At 38.8% G+C, this 23,230-nt stretch overlaps 1 protein-coding gene across 5 annotated transcripts in view; it reads right to left on the reverse strand.

Annotated features, from left to right (window-relative positions):
• Positions 1-253: 253 nt before the first annotated feature.
• VTI1A (vesicle transport through interaction with t-SNAREs 1A) overlaps positions 254-23,230 on the reverse strand; it is a 406,811-nt gene continuing 383,834 nt past the window's right edge. For 2 of the 5 annotated variants that reach the window (XM_074233704.1, XM_074233705.1), the window contains one exon: positions 254-7,132. In XM_074233704.1, coding sequence (XP_074089805.1) covers positions 7,039-7,132 — 94 coding nt within the window. In that variant the 3' untranslated portion in view covers positions 254-7,038. Of the gene's footprint in view, positions 7,133-16,055; positions 16,114-23,230 lie in introns of all 5 variants that reach the window. The other 3 variants (XM_074233707.1, XM_074233709.1, XM_074233706.1) reach the window with 2 other exon arrangements.

Below are 23,230 nucleotides of genomic sequence, written 5' to 3' on the forward strand. Positions count from 1 at the left end.
AACCCACTACTCTTTTCTTTTTCCTTATTTAATTTAGCCATCTCATCTTCCAAAGACAGACACAAATCAGTTCTAAATCCCTTGCTACCTATATTCTTCATAAACCATGGATTTAGACATGCAGGTATCTTCCTGAAGAAGAGTGATACTATATAGTTTAGTTTTCTGCACTGCCAGATTTCACATCACAACTATTCACATGGTTTTCTAGTCTTTAAAAAGAAAAAAAAAGAAAGAAAAAGAAGAGGCTGAAAAGCAAAGTTGAGATAGATAACGGATTCAGTTCTCTCTGGATCTGTCCCCTATTGAACACATCTGGGGGAAGCTAGAGATGGAAGGCATTCAGCACTGAACTGTGCTGGTCATACCTTCAGGAAAAGTCCGAGGAACTATCAGTGGACTTTTTTGTGAGCAACAGATCAATATGAAGCTTCATATCAGCCAAGCTATTATTCACGCCAAAGGCGGTTGTTTGGATGAAGGGAAGGACTGAGTGCACAAGTTCACTGAATCATAGTGCAGAGCTCTTCTTTTCGGTGTTTTCTCCCCCTTTCTGTCGATGCCTTCATTATTTATGTAGGACAAGTAAAACACAGTGGGTTCAGGATGATGAAATATTTTTCTGTTGTCCCTGTCATGATTAACACCAAGATGTTGTGTGTGTGTGTTTACACAAGATGTGATACCCAACCTGCCCCTGACTACCAGGTCAGCAGAGACCTCTACACTGGTAAGAGACAAAGGGAATGGGAAGTGGGGGTGGTAATAAGCTATAAGATTACTTATATTGCCAACATAGGCTCTTTGGCACCTCATCCGTAGACTTTGCTTCAACTGAGCAAGTTCTTTGGTGATACTTTCCAGCACCTGTCTCTAGAGTCTAATTGCTAAACCTGAGGTACTCTCACTGAGACCCCTTAGGGGTTCAGCCATTCCCATGGCTACTCTATGAAGGGGGGACCCCAAGATCACCAAGATTATCTGAGAACTTTGCTCAAAACAAGTGCCCGCCCCTACTAAATAATAGCCTATCCTGTTTTTAAGAAGAGTAAATCTTATCTGAAATTTTTATACCACCAGATGAACATTACCTTAGCTGTTGGAGCGTTCACTTTTTTTTTTTTTACAGTGCCTAAGATAATATACAGGTAACAAAATAATAAACACAAGATTTTATACTTCAGTCCCACTGAAAACAAGACTATACTCTTCAGCCTTGTCGGTACCACTAGATTGTGACCCATTTGCTCCTATTAGAGGCTAATGATGTGGGGCTACAGAATGCAACCTATCCTCTCTCCCTCATGTCAGTCACCAGCTGTGTAAATGTCCTATTGGAGGATTATTGAGTGAGAGTATCCATTGCTCTATGCAGAGTCAAGTTTATATGGATTAAAATATGTATTCTTTAGATGGCGACTGTATTTTTGTATACAAAGGATGGGGCATTATAATCTGAATGCTATTTCTCATAAGGGTCAATCTGGTGAGATGGATAGAGGGTCATTCTGGGAGTCAGAAGGCCAAATTCTGTCTTGATATTAGTTTCTTCGTGAGAAACTTTTTTTAAAAAATCATTTTTTCTTGGCACATAGTAGGTATGTGTGACTTTGTGTAAAGCAATGTTCTAAGACTAGTTAGCCAAGTTATAGGTGTGTTAATACTTAGGCTATGATCAGAGAATGTAGGGGTTTCCCACATTAACACATTATAGCTCCTTGACATGTTGATGCATGTTATTTCTAGTACATGGAACTATTCAATAGAAGAGGAATAGTGTTTATATGATCATTTATACCCCCAAAGTTCTTTTAGTGAACAGATAGTGGTAGAGCTTTAAGTCTTGGGAATGGTTAATGCTGATGCTAGTTCCATCACAGGTGTAATTGTTGCATTTGTATCTTTTTAAGCATGGGAAGCAAAAAATGTCCCCGAAATTAATTTGATTTTTATCTGCCATCTTCTCTCCTTTTTTTATTGAAGTTTTTTATACATTACCTGAAGGATCATACGTTAGCAATGACATGGGAAGGATACCCATAAAGTTAAGGTTTGTGGAGCAGCATCATGCACAATCATAGACTATACTTTCTGGAAAGGACCTAAGAAATTATATGGTTTAACTCATTTTAAGGAAAAGGAAATAGAAGAGAATGTGTTTCCCAGGTTATACAATTAACTAGTAGTAATATTGCTGGGACTACAACCTGGATCTCTTCACTTCCAGTCTGATGTTCAATATTTGACATCATACAGCATCTCCTTCTGCTATTCTGATGCTGCTGCTCTAATGCTGCATCCCTGGGGGTGGCACAGTTCTGTTCATGAACTGTCAATGTAGTGGGTCCTTTCCCTTGGGTACAAGTGGGCTGATCTGGTGAGGTGCATGAAATCTTTAGATGCATCAGATCCCACCAGACAGTGACTCTCCATCCTCATGACTCCCCTTCCTCCCCCTTTCAGTAACTTGCAACAGCCAGAAGAATGTCCTGGTCTTTGAACATAAATTGTTCTCTGATTTACCATGACGCAGCTTTTTATTCCTAGGCCCCCCAAAAGTATAGCACCTGCTGAAAGGCAGATCAATTTGTTGATAGCAAGTCATAGTCAAAAAAATGGCCAAAAGGTCAAACTCAGAAAAGCACTGCTCCTGTTACCCATTATTGAAACATTATTTGCAATCAGCTATGGTCGACTACACAGAGACACCCTCCCATCACGCCTGGCCCCAGACAGCCTTCCAAACAAAAGCCTGCCTTTCAGATTTCAGCACTTACTTCATTTTAGACCATGTTGCTCTAAATACATGTTCAGGCAGAGCAGCAGACAATTGAGCAACAAGGCTGTGTGGAACCACCACATTTCTCTGCAAACCAGTTCATGCTGCAGTCAGCAACACTGGCCCAGGGTTTTCACACCCAACTCCTTCTTTTTCCTGGGAAACTGTGGACAGAGAGTAGCATTCAAGGCTCCTCTCAGGCGAGTCCTCCAAAACAGAAAGATGAGGAAATTATGGTTTGGACCTGGATGAAAGTGGTTAATTCACAACTATATCAGGAAATGGGCAAATGTTAAATGATGAGAAATTTCATTATTGCAAATCGGGCTCTAAATTTCCTCCCCAACTCCATGAAGGATGCCTGCTATACAGGTTGCAAATTAAGAACAATTATTTTCCTCTCTTGCACTTGAATCTAACTTACAGCTAAAGTCATTTAAAGGGGTTAACATCCACCTTAATTAAATATTAAAGTGTGCCTGTACCTGCTGCTATTGTTGCCCCTTCGAATAAGATATAACCTATTTTTGACAAGTTTTCATCTTTCTCTGTGGAAGACGCTACATGAAACCAAATCAGTGGCAAAGAGGAGGGTAATGAATAATCTATTCCATATTCCAACAGTACCCAGAGCTCTGAGTGGAGAAAAAAAATATTCAGTCAGATGATAGCAAGAGGCTGCCGAGGTACCACATGACACAGCTAATGTTTAAATAATAATAATAAAAAAACCGTGATAAACAAATCATTAGCCCTTAACAGTTGTTTAATGCAATTTGTTAATGAACGTAATGGTGGGGACTAATAATGAAAGAAAATAAAAACGTCTAAACAGGCGCCAAGTTGCCGGTGATGCGCAATTATTTCCTTGTCAAGTTTTTATGATTTAATGAGCTCCTCTGGGACTGACGGCTGTCAGTCAGTCGTGACTTTTTGACACCATTACAACTTCAAATACAGCAGCAGGCAGCCTGTTTTCCTTGGATTTGAAATACTGAAATGATCTGACAGTTTTAAAGAAAAGATGGGCAAAAAAAAAAAAAGAGAAAGAGAGAGAGAGAGAGAGAGAGAGAGAGAGAGAGAGAGAGAGAGAGAGAGAGAGAGAGAGAGTTTCTGTTTCTTTTTCTTTCTTTTTTTTTTTCCATGGGGCATGAAATCTTTGGATGCTGTTTGGTAATGAAAACCCAATCACTGAGGTCATTATCTGATGAGGTTTTCTGGACTGGGCAGGGTTTCTTCCTCTCTATTTCTTTACTTAATGATAACCCTCAATGGGTTTGCCCCGCATGGGATGGTCAGAGCTGCACAATTTTGTTCACCATTAATTTCTGCCTTTGAAGCTCGGGGCTCAGAAGCAGGAGCAAAGCAAACCCCCCACCAAGCTAGTTCCAAAATAAGACAATCCAGCCTGCCTTAAACAGAATAGCAAATGGCCTTCCAGCCCCGGGATGGGAACTGACGTCAGGCCCGCTGCATTTTCAGATATTTTCCCTCAATGTGAGGCATTTAAAACTCTTTAAAACTTAAGCATCTTTAATTAAATTGCTTTTGATTTTGGATCAGGGTAACAGCGTTTTATTTATTCTGTCAGGGAAATGGTTTAGTCTGCATGAATTTTACACAGTGATATACCCTCCTCCCCCCACCCCCTTTCTCCCATGCATCATTTCCAACAAAGGCAACCGACATTAGAAACATTCGACTCTTTGAGGCTTACATTTGTAAGTACTTAGAATCATTCACAGATCCAAGACCTGCTTCAAATTTGACAAGCTACTTCCGGCAAATGTGGGAATACCCGAATCTGGGGAGGAGTGGGAGGTGGGGGAATATGTCCTCTGGTGGTGGGGTACTTTCCTTCTCAATTTTTCCAACATCCACTCAGGGGTCATTTTGGGGGAGTTCAAGGGATCCTCCGACCTACTTCCTCCCTGCTCTCCCTGGAGACAAAATGGGCTTACCTTAACACAGGGGGTCATTATAGAAGTAGGAGAAAGTGGAGCTGGTGAGGCATGTCTGCTCAACTTTGATACCCGGGATCCCAAAGTGCAGAAATGAAATTTGGGCACTAGTATGTACAGACAGTGACACGGGCAAAAGGCATCAACTGTTAAAGGGGTGATACTTGTGAAAAAACCAAACCAACTAGTCCTTGAAAAGTTAGCATTCAATTTATTTCCCCCTCTCTCACAGCAGTGACTTCAACATGAACCATAGGTTTAATTAAAATATTATAGAGCTGAAAAGTCTGGATTCTAAACTTGATCAAGCTCACCTGGTATAGATCCAAGAAGTTACTGCTAGGTACTGGAGCATGATTAGGTAATGAGATAACTAGATGTATCCTTTAGCTAAGATCAACAGATCTGAAAGGAACACATTATAGCCATGCCATCAGTGCTCCCAAACAGGAAGGAGGTGTTTTTAAAAAATGATTTCTGCAATGGTTTTGGTGCTCACAGATTTTTGTTATATGAATAAAAGATTCATGACCAGATGGATTCCTAAAGCTGATAGGAAAATTAACACCAGCTCCCATTCCTTCTCCGGGTCCCACTTCACTCATCTTATTCCCTCCCCATCATTCCAAAGGAAAGGCTGCAGCTTTATTTACACAATACTAAATGATTTATCGGAACACATGCATGCCCTAACCTGCTTAGATAAGTACCATTTCTCCGGTGAATTTCGCCATCCTTGCATCCCTGCCTTTTCTTTCTGAACAGTAATAGTTCTCTTCTGAGTTGGTTTGGGAAAAAAAGAAGACAAATGCTACAGCCAGGTGATTGTTGGATGGGCACACAAGTTATTAAACATTTTTTATGAGAGACAACAGGTTTGATTTTGGGGATTCCGAAGCTTTCAAATATATTCAAAGGCTGCCCTAGAACTTAGAGCAGCCTAGGAAGCTGTGGGGAAAAAAAAGCTTTTTTTGCTGGGGAAAAAAAAACAACCATCCACCCAACCTCACAATCTTTGCTTGAACAACTTTAAGCCTGATTACAAATGAACTCATTTCTATCACAATACCCAGGACTTCAAAAAAAGAAACCCAAAATCACAAATCAAATTACAGGTTTGAACAAATATCCAATTCAGGAAGGTTTGAGAATATTGGTTAGTCAAAGCAGCAGCTAACCCCTTCTTCCTAACCCCTGTGCCTCCTTCCTTTTTTGTATTCTGCTGTAACTCACTGTTTTCAAGGAGGTGAGTGGATGTTTCAGATAAAGTTTATTCAAATCTTTCTTACTACAGAACATCATCATATTTATAATCACATTTGAAATTTCACTAATGGAGTCATGTTCTCCCTCTTACTGAAATATTCATGTTCTCTTTACATACGGAAATGGATATGGAGAGAACCTTGTCAGACCTTTTACTTATACTACGGGCTGCATTTGGCAGCACAAATATTAAAATTGGAAGGATAGAGAGATGATTAAATTGGTCTGGAATGCCCAGGTCACAATTAAATGTTGTGCAAGGCCTCATCTTGCTAGTAAATATGAGGAAGTCTGAGCTCTTACAGAGCAAAGAAACTCTTTTCATAGCCAGTAATGAAAGTTGTAAAAAGTGGATATTAGGTGATTTTAGTAAAAATATATTCAATAGAAAAAACAGGGAAAGCTGTAGGTCAATTTACTACACGGTCCACATTCCACAGCCTCCTTTACAATTAAGCCAGAGAGCTCTATTTTTTTCCCTTCCCTCTCATGAACTGGGTTGATTCTCAGGAGAAACTCATTTTCTTCCATCACCTGGTTTCTTCTAACTTGTACATTTAGATCCCATAGAAAGGCAGAGACAAGGGGTCTGATAAACAGTCTGACATTCAACACAAGTTGGCAGAAGCATTAAATAACTCATACCTCTTCCCCTCCCTTCTTCCCCTATTAGCACCTTCTCTCCCCCTCCCCCCAACCCCCAACAACCTGGCCCTTTCTGTTTTCTTAGGCTGGAGAAAGAATTTAACTAATACTATTTTGATCACTCAGTGAAATTTTTTCAAGTCAAATACTAAGCTTCCCAAAAAAATCTCTGTGAAGACATCAGCAGGAGGGGCAATCACCCCACATGCAATCAAGAACAGAAAACATCTTTCACACTCCTTGCACTAAAGTTGAACAGCAGCAAGAGTGGGGGAGGAGAAAGGGGCACCGGGCCTGTCAGTGCAAAGGGATGATTCATGTGACCACTTTGTCTTAATTACTCAGAACAAGGCGTGTGGTGCTGTGTATCAGGGAAGAGCAGATACATCAGTGTCCTTTGACAGAAATAAAAATAGCCGTCAGGATGGTGAAGACCACAATGATTGCCAGGATAACCACCAAAATACGATTCTGGATGATCCTACAAAAAAAGAAAAAAAAAAGGAAGAGGAAAGTCAATCAGAGAAACTGGAGCATCATTTGCCAAACCACATATAAAAGACAAACTTGTCTAATCAAAGAGTGAGGGGGAAAATTGGTCCCCAGGTATCCATCAAAGGGATGCGCGCGTGGTGTGTTGTGTGTGTGTGTGTGTGTGTGTGTGTGTGTGTGTGTGTGTGTGTGTGTGTAGGCCCAATGCGGGAAGGGAGTGTTCCTGAAGTCTGTAGTTTGGGGACTTCACAAATTACAATACAAATGAATAACTTCATAATGATTTCCATGCTGCACCAAATGATGAGCTGCAACGATGACACTCAGAAACACTTGCTGCAAGCTAAGTAATGCAAAACTTTTCTGGGATCTGACTGCAATATAGTCTCTTAAGTGATCAAGGGACCCACATCATCTTCTCGTTTTAATCTAATATGTGAGACAAGGCTCATTTTTAGTGGCGTTTCTTATTTAAGGCAAAAGATTCCAAGGAAACACATGTCAGGGAGGTACAAAAATAACCAGGGAAAAGTATAAAAGGGAGTTGCAAAAAAAAAAAAGGATAGGGATAAAGAAGCAAGTGTCAAACTGTGAAGCTTCTGTTGTAAAAGCCTCATCTGTCACGGAAGTGTCACACACGTTCAGTTATGCTGGAAGGGAATGTTACATTTGCTCGGTAGCAAAAAGATGGAAATGAGAAATAATAAAAAAAAAAGATGCAGGAAGTCCAAAAGCTGGTTATTATTCAACATTTGTTGGGAAAACAATTTAAATCTAGGTGAAGAGACAAACATCCAGACAAATATGCCTGGAGAAAGTTGCTGATGAACTTATTTCATAATTTGCCATTTGGTTCTTAGGAAAGGATTCCAGTATCAAAATGTTTTCTCAAGATAGAGGGAACTTGGGTCAAACATAGTCTGATGTGCTCTCACAGAAATTCAAAGAAATAGATGGAAAAGTAGTTATTTAAACCTCTCTGCCCTTTTCTACAAACAGAATTCTGAATATGGAGTTTCCACTTAGAGTGTAAATAAATCCTCCAATTTATGGAAGACAGAGTTTTTCCTTGCAGTACATAAATATATCTGCTTATGTGGACTCAAGACTCTACATATTCTGGATGAATGAATGTGTTGTGTGCAGCAATAAATTAAAATGCAGTTTCATCCAAGTTCAACTCCCCCTTTTCCACCTCTGTCTCCCCCCATGACAACTCCACCCCCCCAGCCCCCCACCCAAGTAAATGGATGGATGAAAACTGTCACATCAGACAAACACACTCCCTTGTGACACTCTAAAAGGACTAGCTCTCTATCCTCCTGACAGGTTACAAAATGATCACATTTGCTGACACGTCTTCCGCAAAACTGCTTTAGTGCTTGTGTCCACTCTCCTCGCGGGAGATGAATGGCCTGTTTTGTCCTCATTTATCACTTAAAGCTCAGCCAAGATCTGTCTCGTTTATTTCTCCCTTCCCCACTAGAAAGGCTACGCCAAGACATTAATTCTTTGCGATGACAGCTAATTCAGACTTAACAGGACATATTTACTCAGTCAAACAAAGGTATGGGGGATTCTTTAAGAGAAAAAAAAATTAATGCCATATTAAAGGGAATCTGTTTTTATAGATTTTGATTCATGCAAGTTTGGTGGCTTAAATTTTCACCTGGACTGGAATTCTTTTTTCTTCTTTGGTGCCTGAGTCTACTGAGAATGGTCTTGAGAACACATTTATTTCCCTTAGTCTCTGTGGGAAATGAGATCTCTGTTTTCCCAGAAAGTTACCATGTGGCTGGCTTGCAAAGGCAATCGGCAAAATTGGAACTCAGCAGTAAACTAGATTAGAAGCATGAAAACACTTTAAAATTCTGCCCTAAGTAATATTCGGTAATAGGCCTCTTGTATAGTTGGTTGACAACCATTTTATTTGTGGGTTGAAGGCCTCAAGGCATCCATGATGCTAATTTACACAGGATTAACTATGGAGAAAACTTGTTTAATCTAAGGCATGTTTAGAAAAAAATGTGTGCATCAGAATGCTTACATCCTCAGTTCTTTCCTGGCCTATTTATAATTGGGTATCCTCATTTTTCAGGCCCCAAGAAGATTCCATCCAGAGAACTCTCCTAAGGCCTCTTGTCTTTAATTCACTTAGGGCATGCCTGATCTAAAGATTTTATATTCAGTCTCTATCTTTCAGATGCTCACAATGAGTCAACAAAACACCTAGGATGAAACCACATACCTGTCAATTAGTCTATTAAAAAAGTCTATTAAAGTCTATTAAAAAAAAAGAATAGAGGACACATAAATATATATGCATGTAGATATATGCACACACATACTTTATAAGTCTGTGATTTTGTCAGTGTGGTTACTTCCTCTACTATCCTTCTATGATTTGGTAAATGGTCTATAAGACTTCTTACAAAATGGTAGGTCACAGCCCACCCATGCCTTTTTATCCTGTGTCTCTTGTCCAGGTCCCCCCATAAAACCATTATGGGGAGGGTCATCTAATATACTGGACAGTTTTTCTAGGTCCCTTGCTATTAAATGGATATCATTGTAGAATGTAGGTTATCCCTCTGTTATCTCTTGTTACACTATGGTGCTACTTCTTTTTCTAATCATAGATTTCTTAGGTAATCTCTTTTACTTTTATGCACAACTGATAATATGCTGCTGCTTATTTACCATGAGCATCTACTCTTTTGGTGTCTCTTTGGACACTGTTCTAATTTATGACCTATGCTCTTAGAACAACTAGGTGGTACAGTAGGTAGAGTATAGGCCTGAAGTCAGAAAGAGCAGAGTTCAAATTTTACCTCAGACACTTGCTGTGTGGCCTTGGGTAAGTCATTTAACTTTTGACTACATAAAACTGGAGAAGGAAATGGCAAATCACTCTAGTATCTTTGTTTTCTTTTTCTTTTTTCTTTTTTTGCAAGGCAATGGGGTTAAGTGGCTTGCCCAAGGCCACACAGCTAGGTAATTATTAAGTGTCTGAGGTCAGATTTGAACTCAGGTCCTCCTGACTCCAGGGCTGGTGCTCTATTCACTGAGCCACCTAGCCACCCCTTCTAGTATCTTTCTCAAGAAAATCCCACGAACATTTGGTCCATGGGGTCACAACAAGAAATCATGGCACAACAGTGGAGGAACTTTGGGTATTAAGAATGGTTGGATTTTGTTTTAGGGAGAAATTTACAAAGTACTACACAATTTATTGGATGCAGTCTAGTATGATGTTCTTCTTATTCTGTCCCAGAATCAGCTTACATTTACAGTGTTTATTCAAGAATTAGGTAGAGACTGACCAGCTTGATTGGCTTTCCATTCAACTGTAGCTCACAGTCTGGACAGCAGATACTCATTTGTTTTTTCTGGTACAGCTATATTGTGACTATGGTTCTTATTTATAGGAGCCTAAAAGATGTTCTAGGAGCACAATGTCAGCAGTATTTTGATTACCTCCTTGTGTACAGACTCCCCTTTTCTGGACTCATTTTTTTGGGAGTCGCAAATATTTTTGAGGGAAACATCAATTTCCCTTTTCCTTTCTTTCATCTACTCCTTTCTTCCATCTTTTCTTTCCTTCTTTCCTTCCTTCTTTCCTATTTCCTTCATCCCTCTCTCTTGTCCTTCTTTCCTCCCTCCCTTCCTTTTTTCCTTTCTACTTCCTTCCTTCCCTCAATCTCCTTTCCTTCTTTTCTCATTTCACTTGAAGCTAATAATCAGTGAATTATTAAGCAATTGTTTTGTATCTGTCATGGAATCTTTTATGGTCTTAATGATAATAGTATGGAAAACTTCTTGCTGGAAGAAAGTCATTGTGATAGTTTTTTGTTTTACCAAATTATTATTATTATTTTTTTTTTTTTGGCAAGGCAAATGGGACTTAGTCACACAGCTAGGTAATTATTAAGTGTCTAAGGCTGGATTTGAAATCAGGTCTTCCTGACTCCAGGGCTGGTGCTCTATCCAATGTGCCACCTAGCTGCCCCACAAATGAAATGTTTTTTTAAAAAAATCAGTAAAAAACATGATAGGCACAATTAGATCTCACATTTTCTTCATCTTTAAGTCAAGTGTGTGACAGTGAAGATATAATATGCTATAGAATATACTTTGTGAAGGCTTTCCTATACCCTTCTGACATTATTGCTAAAAATGAACTTGACATGATACAAACAAACTTTAAAATGATTATTGATATTTTCATTAACTTCTTAGCAATATTAATAAAGGTTTTTTTTCTAACCTTTGGCATAGTACAATGGAAAGAGTACACTGGCTTGGAAGTTATTAAGTTAGAATCCCATATTTGATGCTTATTCACTGACTGGGTCACTTGAATATGTCACAACTATTCTGTGCCTCAATTTCATCATGGCTGAGATAAGGAAGATGGATGAGATGGACACTAGGGTCCCTTCAACTCTAAATCTATAGTTCAAAAGCATCTTGGAAACTCATTTCTTAATGCTTTCAAAATGATGCCAATTTGGGTTCAAGTTTTTATTAAGTGTCTATTATGTAGAAACTACTGTACTAAACACAAGGTATACAAAGGCAAAAATGAAAATTAGTTATTCCTTTCAAGGAGCTTCCAGGTTAGGAAAGAAGTTGTCTCCCATACCAACTTTCTCTGTGTATACATGGCCTAGTCTAGGTACCCTTTCCCTTTCTTTTATCTCCTCCCTTCTCTCCATCTCTCATTTCTTCCTTCTTTCCTTCTTCCTTTCCACTTTTATTTCCTTCCTTCATCCATCCCTCTCTTGACCTCCTTCCCTCCCTCCTTTCCTTCCTTCTTTTCTTCCTATTGCCTTCCTTCCCTCAGTCTCTCTTCCTTCTTTCCTCTCTTAATCAGCACATTGGATTCTGTGATGTAAAGAGTTCAAGGTACTAACTACAATATCAGTGATGGATAAAATAGTTTGTTATAGAAATCTTGACATGCTAAACATTTTAAAGTTTACTTTCTAGGAATCTGTAGGGGAGAAGGAAATTTGCATTTTATGAGTCAGCATACTTGTATTCAAGTACTGCCTAGCTCCTCTACTTATTATGTATTTGAGCTGAGCAAGCCACTTCACTTTTTTACACCTTAGTTTCCTCATCTGTAAAATGAGAAGGTTGGACTGGATTCATTGCTTTATCCAAACACACTTATTAAGCATCTTTTGTGGGCAGAGTCTCTGCAGCAAGGATGTCTGTGTGTGTGTGTGTGTGTGTGTGTGTGTGTGTGTGTGTGTGTGTGTGTGTGTCTGTGTGTGTGTGTGTATCTGTGTCTGTGTGTCTGGAGAGTTTAAAATAAAAGGTTTAGGCTAGACAAGTCCCTTGAATTTATGCAACCTAGTGTCTTCTCAGTGAGATGAAATAGAAATATCCAGAGCATAGCATGATAAGTTCACTAGAGAAATAAAACAGGGTGTCCCTTTCTATATGAGAGGCCAGGATGAAGATCTTCACCAACTTAAGGAATCAGGGAAGAAATGATGGAAAATGTGGCATTTGATTGAGTTGGGCCCCTAGGTTGCTTCAAATTTGAACAGTTTACAGTTCTAAATGAAGACAAATTGAAATGAATAAATCAAGTCAGAAAAAGATGAGGTGTATTTCATTGTATCTAGATTAGTTAACAAGACAGAAGAAATGATTATCCTTTAAAAAATAGAGGGGAGGAGGAGACATTTGTTTTTAAAGACTGGCAAACGTGTGGAGATTATGGAATATCAAGAAAAGATCAGGGTTAAAGTAGAGAGGTGTATGGCATGGAGTTTTGATTCTAGACAGTGTTATCCTCTAAGGTGATCTTGGATCTTAAGAGTTTAGATGAGAGAATTGAGGGACCCTGAAAGAGAAAGAACAGTCAGCCCAGTTTGGAGTCTAGAACAATGGTTGGCATTGGCAGGGCCCATCTGTAACAAAGCCCATAGTACAGTCACAGCCAGATACTGCCAGTGGGTATTGCTGTAGGCAAAGCAGAAAGGCATGGAGAGTGGGGAGGCTAGAAAGGGGGCTTCCCTGGATTAGGAGAAAGTGAAAGTTGAAGGAGGAAAATCCAAAATGACTGAATTTCTAACTTGGGGGAGAGAGGAAGGACCTATAATTCAACCAGTTATTTTGAAAAAAGGAGCACCCATACCCCCCCCCTTTGAAAATGCAAAGTATGTTTACCAAGTAAATAATTTAAGAAAGAATATACACTTGAAAGAAGACACCCATAGAAACAGCCAGGCTAAACTGCCTCAAGGCAAAAATTGATGCATTTGCATGTTGCATTCTATTAAGTTAGCTCACTGTAGCTTTAAAAGAATGCAGTCAAATTAAAAGGAATGTGTGACTGAAACATCAAGGATTCTCCAAGTTTACATTATGAATCACAGTGCTGTTGATACAAGATGAATTAACCATTTACTTTGAGGCTGCAGTCACTGAGTCCTATGAAAAATACTGATCTCTGGGTGGAACTGAGGGAGAGTCTAATCTTTTTCACTGCTACACACTCTTCCCTGCCTGAAAAACAAGCTCTGGTTGCCGGAAGAAGAACCTTGCTCGGGTTGGGGTAGTTCAACTACTGCTTCACAAGAGTTACCTCCCATCTCTGCCTCTGGGAGTCCTACTTGCCTTAAGGCCCCAGAAGTAGTCCAAGCATCAAGTGCTTTTTGGTTTGGGTCCGTGCCTTTTTCCAAGTCTGGCCAGAGCTGTTAACTTTTCTTTTTTGACGTTGAAAAGGATGGCTCCTCTTTGTTTGAAAAACCTTGACCTTCTTCTCAGGAGTGTTTGGTCACAACACCTAACCTTTGACAGCAAAGTGTCCGAAGTTCCACTCAGGCATCTGGGGACTGATAAACTAGGTGCTTGGACATGCATTCACTTTTGGCAAATCACTCCCCCTTCCCTATGTCTATTCCTCTGGCTTGGAGACCCTTCAGAGGTGATATCTTCTATCTCTCTATTCCCCCAAATATCTGTAGACAAAGCCTGCTCCTTCCTTTTCTTCCAGAGTTAGAAAAGCTACTTGTAGACAAGAAGCTCTTTCAGCAGAAGCTTATTATCAAGCTCACATTAAGGATGCTAGCGGTGTCTAAACCCTTTTACAAGCTTGCATTCATTAGCTGCAGAGTGCATGACATCTATGCAGGTTCAACGCAATGTCTTGTACATGCCTTCCTGTCTGACTGACCAGCGTTGAATAATGATGCCTTGCCATTTAGGGTCGGACAGCACCATGGCGATTATCATGAAAATGAGCAATCCTGGGGACAGGTTATAAGCTTTGGGGCAAAGGAGTCAATACAGATGCCTCTTTGGGTTCTTACCTGAAAAGAAAAACTATCTAGGTTCCAAACAAACTCAACAATGGGCATTGGTATATTCACCATCAATCAGATTCACACATTGATTTCAATTTTTGATTTTCAAAGCAAGGCATCAGAATCACTTTAGCACAATTGCTGCGCTGATTCCAATGTGCACTATCTGCGAATACATTTGCAAGGTCTTCCATGACTTTATGGTTTAGGTGGGGCGGTTCACAAAGCAGTCATCAAAATCACTGAGATACTGATGACGGACCAAGTCCTTTAAATTTAGCCAACTGAGAAGGGAGATGAAAACGAACATGACTGTTTACTCTTGCCAGGCAAGAGTATTTATTGCCATTGTAAAAATCTAAAAGTAAATGATTGTGTTCATTTTTATTTCACTCCTCAGTTATATAAGTGTGTGTGTGTGTGTGTGTATACATATATATCTATATATAGAGATATCTATATCTAGAAATTTAGATATAGATATACACATATACATACATATACATAATACATTAATATATGTGTATGTATAAATGCATGTATATATGACTACTTATGAGAGGGATTCCCAGAGCTGACATATACCTACTCTGAGGATAGTCTAGTAGCAATTGTACCTTAATTTTATTCTGAATATATCTAGTATTTTTGAATAGACTTGCATCTTTAGACCCAGTGTGTGCTTTCATATCATCATTATCCTAGAAGGTGAGTGTGACATAGAAGACAAAATCTTGACCTTTCAGCCTGAAGATCTAGCTTTTGATCTGGCATTACCACTTAGTGGTTCTGTGGTGATCTTGGCTAAGTGCTTGATCCTTTTGGACCTTAATCCTCACCTCTAACACAAGGAAGTGGGAGAAGTTGACCTTTAGGGTTCCCATCATCTCTGAAGGTCTACTGTCTTCTTTATAGCTTTGAGAAAAGGAAGGGGTGTCTTATGTGTTTTGGGGTCTTTGTCTCCCTAGCAAAGGGCCTTCTGGCACACATAGGGCAAGTGATAAATGTTGGTGGTAAAAGCATGGTGCTCTATCTTACATCTGATTTCAATAATAATAACATTGAGGCTATTATTTACATAGCAGTTTAAGGCTTACAAAGCATTATATATATATATATATTATTTCATTTGATACAGTACATTATTTTTTTGATACTGTACAGATAATAATTTTGTCAGATAGTCAAGGTATAGAGGCTCAAGGTCTTGTTAAAGGTCACATAATTATTAAGTAGCAGAATTAGCAAATCTTCTGACTCCAAAACTTGGACTGTTTCTCATATTCATTCATTTAGGGCTGGGCTTATTTGTGCACAGGTGGAATGAGAAGCAGCCTAAGTGGGTGATTTGAAAGGAGCTGAAAGGTCTCTGGCAGAGGATCATGGAAATTCCCACATTACTCATGCCTTTGGGTTATGACACCAAAGGACCTGTTAAAATGCAAATGTTACCATAGCACATATAAAGCCATTAATTAGTTATTAATAGCTAGCTCAAATTAGTTCATCAGGTTAGGTTAGAGCTCTGAGGGAATGGAATACAGGGCAGAATTTTGATGCTTTTGAGCTGGGAGTCTGCCCACCCACCTGGAAGGGGAATCACAGTAGGGGACTCTGAACAGCCAGGTTGAGGACACTCAGCTCTCTAAAAGAGGAAATGAAACACGCAGTGAAAAGTGAAAAGAGGGGCAAAGGAATCCGGCAAACTCCAACTAGTTTCCCAATTTGTGGAGAACTAATTGTTCCACCCTTTTTCCCTATTCTGCTATTCCATTTTATACAAAACAAAGACATGCTTAGGTCCCTGCCCTCTAGGAGCTTACAGGCTTAGAAGGAAAAATAAGAATAACAAGGGAACAACTTAGGTTATAATTATAGCTATTCTAATCATAAGGCAATTTGTTCTGTGCCCATAATCCTGGATTTTCTGTGGTGCGACCTGGAGCAAGTCACTCTATGACACTTAGCATTTAGGTTTCCTCCTCAATAAAATGAGCCAACTCACCTACCCACAGGGGAAGGAGGATTAACTAATTAAAGATTATAAAGCATTTTGAAAAGGTAAAACCCTTTTAATACACATATTAATATTACTCTCAGAGAGGGCTGAAAAAAAAATGCCAGCTCAGGAATGGTAAGAGTCACAAATACACTCAGGCTCAGGGAAGCTGAGGAAAAGCCATCAGTGTCTCATCTGGAGTGCTTGGTTTGGGGGGGGGTTGCCGAGCTGGCCCTTCCTTCTGTGGGGCGGGATACTCCCTCCCACAGATTGGCATCTGGGCTTTGAGTTGTAGGAGCCTCCCAAGCAGGGCTCCCAAGGTGGCCACAGCTACATCAAACAGGGGAGAAGAGGCGGCCTATTGGTTGGATTTGATGATACCTTTTCAATCTGGGAAAGCAGCCAAGGAAGACCTGTCAGAGATCATTCCTAAGCCTGATAGATTTTGATCAGGAATGTGTCATTCTATTATACTCTACATTGCCAAAAGTGTATATCACATTTCAATGCAGGTGCCCTGGTTACTCTGGCCATTAGAAATGGACTTGGGAGCAGGGTAGCTTTGGAAAAAGCTTCTTCACAGAATGGCCTTCACCACTGCATTCTGGTGGACTGACACAATCCAAGATTTTGGAAGCTGCTTATGGGCTAGGGATTCATAGATTTGTGGAATGTTAGAAGTGGAAGTGACCTAAGAGACCATCTAATTCAATCCCCTTCTTTTCCAAGGAAGGAAACCAAGAACCACGGAGAAGTCACATTAACTAGATAATGACAAAGCTAAATAAAGAACCAAGGTCTTGTTTTTATCCCAACATTCTTTTTGTCATACCACAATATACTGATCATATTTCCTTGTTTTCAACCTGTACTTAACAATGTAGCTGCCTTTGTGAAAAGATAACTTTTTAGGAGAAAACAAGAAACAGATTAGGAAAGATTCCACTGATTAGACTACCACCAATCAATCACATAATTACTAAGTAGCTATTAATGTATAAAGTAGCACCAGATGTCATCTATTCTACCTGTCATTGAGGACCATCAAACATACCTTTCTACTTGGGGAAGGAGATTTAGTAATTGCCAAAGACAATCCATCTCAAAATTTAATAGCACCTCCTGTCAAGAAGCAACAGGAGTGATTTAGGCTTAATAGAAAGAAGTTTCTGACAGTGCATGCATAACAAAAGGGATTTAGGAAGGATGGGTGGGTATTAGCTTTTTTTCAGGGGGTGAGGGTGGCATTTGGACCTATGATTTAAATAGTGTGGAGAATTCTAACTATAGAAACTCCCTCCATTGATATAAACGGGCAACTCATTTTCTATTTATTGTCTTAGAGAACTTCCCAGAGCACTGAGAGGTGAACCGAGCAGCTTCAAAGTCCCAAAGCCAGGGAGCTATCAGAAGCAGGTTTTCCTGCCTGCAAGCTGATCATTAGGCCATACTACCCTTCTATTATGTATTGTTATTTCTTTAAAATGAACACTTTTCGGGCAGCTAGGTGGCGCAGTGGGTAGAGTACTGGTCCTGGAGTTAGGAGTACCTGAGTTCAAATTTGACCTCAGACACTTAATAATTACCTAGCTGTGTAGCCTTGGCCAAACCACTTAACCCCATTTGCCTCACAAAAACAAAACAAAAGAAAAACAAAAAAAAACTCCAAAACCTTAAAAAAATAAAATGAACACTTTTGAAAATTTAATCTACAATGATTTTTATAATATTATCAATATTAATATGAGATTCATGGAATGTCCTTAGGCAGGGGCAGATGATTACTTATCAGTGATGAAGAAGATTCTTGTTTATGTTTATACTGGATCAGAAAACCTTTGCAATCTTCTCCAACTCTGAGATAATCACAGGTTCACATTTTTAAACTGGAAAGGGATCTTGGGGTCTTCTACTATAACCTTTTATTGTACAGATAAAGAATTTAAGTCATATACTCATGATCAAACAGGTTATATAAATGGCAGAGTTGAGATTCAAATTCCAGTCCTCTGAATAAGGTTCTAATATCTTGCATTACCAGATCACAATGCTAAGGAGAGTTTAATGTTTTAACACAGTCTTCAATGAATTATTAGAATCAGCTCATATTAGTGCTAAATTCAGTGTTTTATTTTAGTCTCAAGTCAGACAACTCCAGAGGATTATCCATGCATCTGCACACTTCCTTAGAATGCTCTTTTAAATGGTCAATCTGGAAGTATTGTTTTGCAATTATAGAAACTCTGAAAAATGTCAATTTGTCACTTTATTAGCTCTATCAATTTCTTTGTTTCCTCTCCTAGAACCTAGTAGATGCTAATAATCTGTTGAACTGAGTAGTTGAAACTAGCTCAGTTGAGGTAGAAAAACCCCTTAAGTGAGCTATCGATAGTTTAAAGAATTTTATATATTTACTTTAAAGATGTGTAATTAAGTTGATATGGGCACTCCCTGCACTGACAGGCATTTCAAACCCTCTATAATTTAGTCTTTGAGAGTGGCTGTGGCCAAAAAAAAAAAAAATTTCATCTCCCCTCCCCTAGTCTCCCTACCCCAGCCTCATAGCTGACCTGGTAATAAGCCTTTTGGAACTTAGCTAGGCTGAATCGTGGACAAGAGAAGGACAGGCTGTCATTGAATATACTACCTGGAACCTTGACAGCTTGGTAAGACCTGCCAGAATTCATAGTCTACTGGAAAAACCTTTTGAGAAACACTTCACTTCCACAGTGGAGCATGAGTGTAGGCCTATTGTGGAGAAAGAGGTGCAATATACATTTATAATTTTCCATTAAGTAGCATGTTTCACCTGCTTTCTTCAGTCTTTAACAATTATGTTTTGTGAGTGTTGTTGATTTCATTAAAATATTTTAGCTTATCCCAGTTATCAACTGGTCTTCACTCAAAAAAAACCCCAACTTAATAGAAAAAACAATATTCTTCTCTAAATCTATTTCTGGAGTATCTACAGAGTGGCTTTCCAACTCAATTCTTTGTAATTTTGGCATGTTGTATGCATTTTAAAGTATACTACAAGGGGTAAAGGTCCTGGGGGGGGAATCTAGATATCCCACAGAATTTAATAAATTGAATTTTCTTGGTGGAGTGGCAACAGTATTGTATGGGTCAAAAGACAACAGATTATAGCCTTAATCCTTTGTTAGCTAAGTAAGCTTGGGAAATGACCAAAGTACCTAAGTTTATCCAACTATAAAACAGTAATAATTACATTGGTCTCAAGCTTCCTCACAGTCTCTGGAAGCTCATGCTGTTGTTACTGTGGTAAAAATGTGTGTTCTCCAAGTTCTAATACAATCCTGACCCACAAAACCATAGTACTTAGGGTAACGGCTACACAGTGTGGGGGAATGCCCAAGGAGCATCAACTGGCTTTAACTGGTCAGGAATTACAAAGAAGATGAAACTGGTTATGTCTACCGGTGATACAGAGAGCACAGGGATTGTCAGCTAGACCTGCCAGGGGTCTTTTGCCTTTGGGCAGCCTAAGTCATAGCATTCTTCTCCCTGACATCTTGCCTCTCTGGGATTTGAGGTTTTAAAAAAGATTTCCAGGAAAACTACAAGACAATGTCATTGTGGAGCTACCGTCCTGCAATGAATATGTCTTCCAGATTTCTACACAAATATTGAACAATGAAACTGAAATATCATCATAAGAAAAAGCACCAAAATCAATGAATCATTCATTTTCACCATGTCTTAACTCACTTGTGATGCTTACTAAATTAGTGTCCATTTAATAACACAGCTAGGGAATGGTTGTGTTCTGGCTACCTCACACCATGGGAAGTTGTAGATCTTTGTTCAGAGCATTTAAAACAATTGCCTTAACGAGGCTGACCTCTTTTGTAAAATCTGAAGGCATCCACAGTCAACATTTCTGCAAAAATGCTAGCTAGATCATTAACAGGGCCACGGCCTTCCTTGAATGATAGCAAAGCATATTTGTGAGTGTATATATTTGGTTTTCAGACACTATAAAGAAAAGAAAACAATCAGAGCTGAGGCCATTTCTGAGATGACTCTAAAAGGACCTACTCAGAGATGGATAAAAATAATGAGAATCTTTCTGTCAGGAAAGATTTAGAAAATATCACTGGCATTATTAAAATTTAATTTTTTACTCGGCTTTTTGGTTCCCCTTTCCCAGTGATAATGAGCGGGACTGCACACCTACCTCCACATAGCTAGTACTTGTTTTGTGCAATAAATTCAGCCTTCCAGTCTGAAGACATTTCAGACAACAGTTTTGACTGCTATAGGCTTATTTTTCAACCTGTGCTGTGCTTTGAGTCTTCCTATAAAAACCAGTTCATGAGATAATTTTCCACAAGGCCAGTGGAACTAATAAAAATCAATTTTTGCCGAACTGGTTCAGAGAAATCCTGGGAATAGCCAAGGCAGAACAGCAAAAAAAGAAGAAGAAAAAAGATCAATGTATTCATTTAATGTTTTACCTGATAGAGAACTATCAAATTAGTTGACAGGAGATACTCAACAATAGTCATTTTCTTTTCAGTTTGTATAGTTCATCTTTTAAGGGGCCAGAAATATCTTTTTTTTTTCCAATGGTTGGAGACATTTCAGTATTAGATTTCCCCTTGGTGCCTATATGGTTGGTGAGAAGAGAGGATGGCAACTTACCTATCAGCCTCTAAGTTAAAAGGGTAGCATCTATCCAGAGCTTTCAAAAGCCTATTAAATAAATCATCATTACTATTCCTCAATATATGGAAAAGCTGGATTTTATGGAAATGTTTTGGTGTCATTGTACAAAAAGACTGTATTTAGGCCTCAAATTGATCTGAGAATGTCATTTCTTTGAGCAGTGATCTTCTGAGGGCAGTGGCCGGAAGCATTGGGTTTAAAGTTAGAGGGATCTGTGCTGGAATGCTGGCTCTCCTAATTCCCTAGCTGTGTGACCTTAGGCAGGTAACTTTAACTCTTTAGGCCTGAGGAAGAGGGTAGCTTTTCTTTAGCTTTTCTTTAGACTCATAATTTTAGCTCCCAGGGAAAAAAGAGTTGGACAAGGCTAGCAAAGAATATAAGGGGCAAGTAATATAAGTGGAATTTTAAAATCAGTTTTAAAAGACAGATTTAGTTGGGAGAGACTGGAGGATACCAGGCTTCATGGGAGAAAAGTACCCATGGAGGGTGAAACAGAGTACTCCAAAAGATCATGAAGCCACTGCTGAGAAAACAACCCCTGATGAGAAGAGGATGGGCTGTTTTAACTTGTTGCTAACTAGGGGTTAGGACCAATTTGGCTGAAAGGGTATAAAAGCTGTAAATACTCTCTAAATTTTGATGCTCTGGGACAAAACACAATTTTCCTCAACTTAGTTCTAGCTTTTTTTATATGCTGTGATCTTTTAAAATCCCTTCTAGCTTTAAATTCCATAATTTTATGTCATAATTTGTTATCTATGCAAGTATAACTTAAAGTATCATTTGCATAACATGATGGTAAGTAAGGATTTGGTGGGGTTTACTGTTCTAATTCTCCAAAAGAGATATCCAAAGAAAAAGTAAATGAGATGTTTCTGCTTATGTTTATTACAACATAAATATTTCATTAAAACTAGGTAAGTGGCTAGAGAGATAACAATATAGTAAATTCTCATTTATTTAGAATGTTTAAAGAATGGGAAAGACAGTGTACTATAGTGGAAAGTTAGAAAGACAGTTTCAAATTTCACCTCTGACACTATCTACCTATATAATCTTAGGCACATTCACCTTTATAGTTTTAAATTTCCTAATACATAGAGACACTACCATCTACCCAAATAAGTTTTGAAAATATATGAAAATGTTTTGAAGAATACAAGGTTCTATTCAAATGGAAAGTATGATTAATATTAATTTTATTTTGGCTGAGTTAAAATATATACCTGATCATATTAAGTTTTTTCCTAACAATAAGAAGAAAATTATCATCTCTTTGCAGATGACGCACAATCTATATCTCCAACTGCAATCTTTCCTCTGAGTTCTAGTCTCACATTTCTAGTCTCACATCTTTTTGATGGATAAATGTAACTAACTGGCTGTCCTACTGTTGCTGCAAAATTAGGACAAACAAAACTAAACTCATCAGCCAACCTCCCCAAACATGCTACTCTTTTCCTGTTTCTATTGTGGGTACCACTATTCATAAGTCCTGTGAAATGTTCCATCATAATATCTGTCATACCCATTTCTTTTTTTTCAATTGCAAATATGACCATGTTGGAGAGATAAGTGGGACCCAGATTGTGAAGGGTTTTCCAGTGTCAGGTTGAGCATTTTGCTTTTTATCCTACATTAAGAATGAACCACTGAAGACTTATGAGAAGAGAGATGACATGGTCAACTATGGATCTGGGCTTCTTTATTTACCTCCTATCTATTCAAAACAAATCACATGCAATTACTTTCCCATATATAACCTTCCACCTCCATTCCTTTACAAAAGTTGTCTTCTTGTAATGCCATTCCTTCTTACTTCCTTTTTGTAGACATTCTAGCTTTCTTCAAAGTTTAACTCAGAAAAAGGACCTCTGTATTCCAAGGTATTTGTAGTAGCCTTTTTTAAAAAAAATAAAAACAAAGACTTGAAAACTAAGGGGGTGTCTATCACTTGGAAATGATTGAACAAATTATGGTAAAAGGATGTAAGGTATTATTGCTATACAAAAGAAATGATGAAAGACATGGTTCCAGAGGAAACCCAGGAAGGCTTTTATGAACTGATGCTGAG

This window comes from Macrotis lagotis, chromosome 4, assembly GCF_037893015.1.
Source record: "Macrotis lagotis isolate mMagLag1 chromosome 4, bilby.v1.9.chrom.fasta, whole genome shotgun sequence".
In the NCBI taxonomy this organism is placed as follows: Eukaryota; Metazoa; Chordata; class Mammalia; order Peramelemorphia; family Peramelidae; genus Macrotis; species Macrotis lagotis.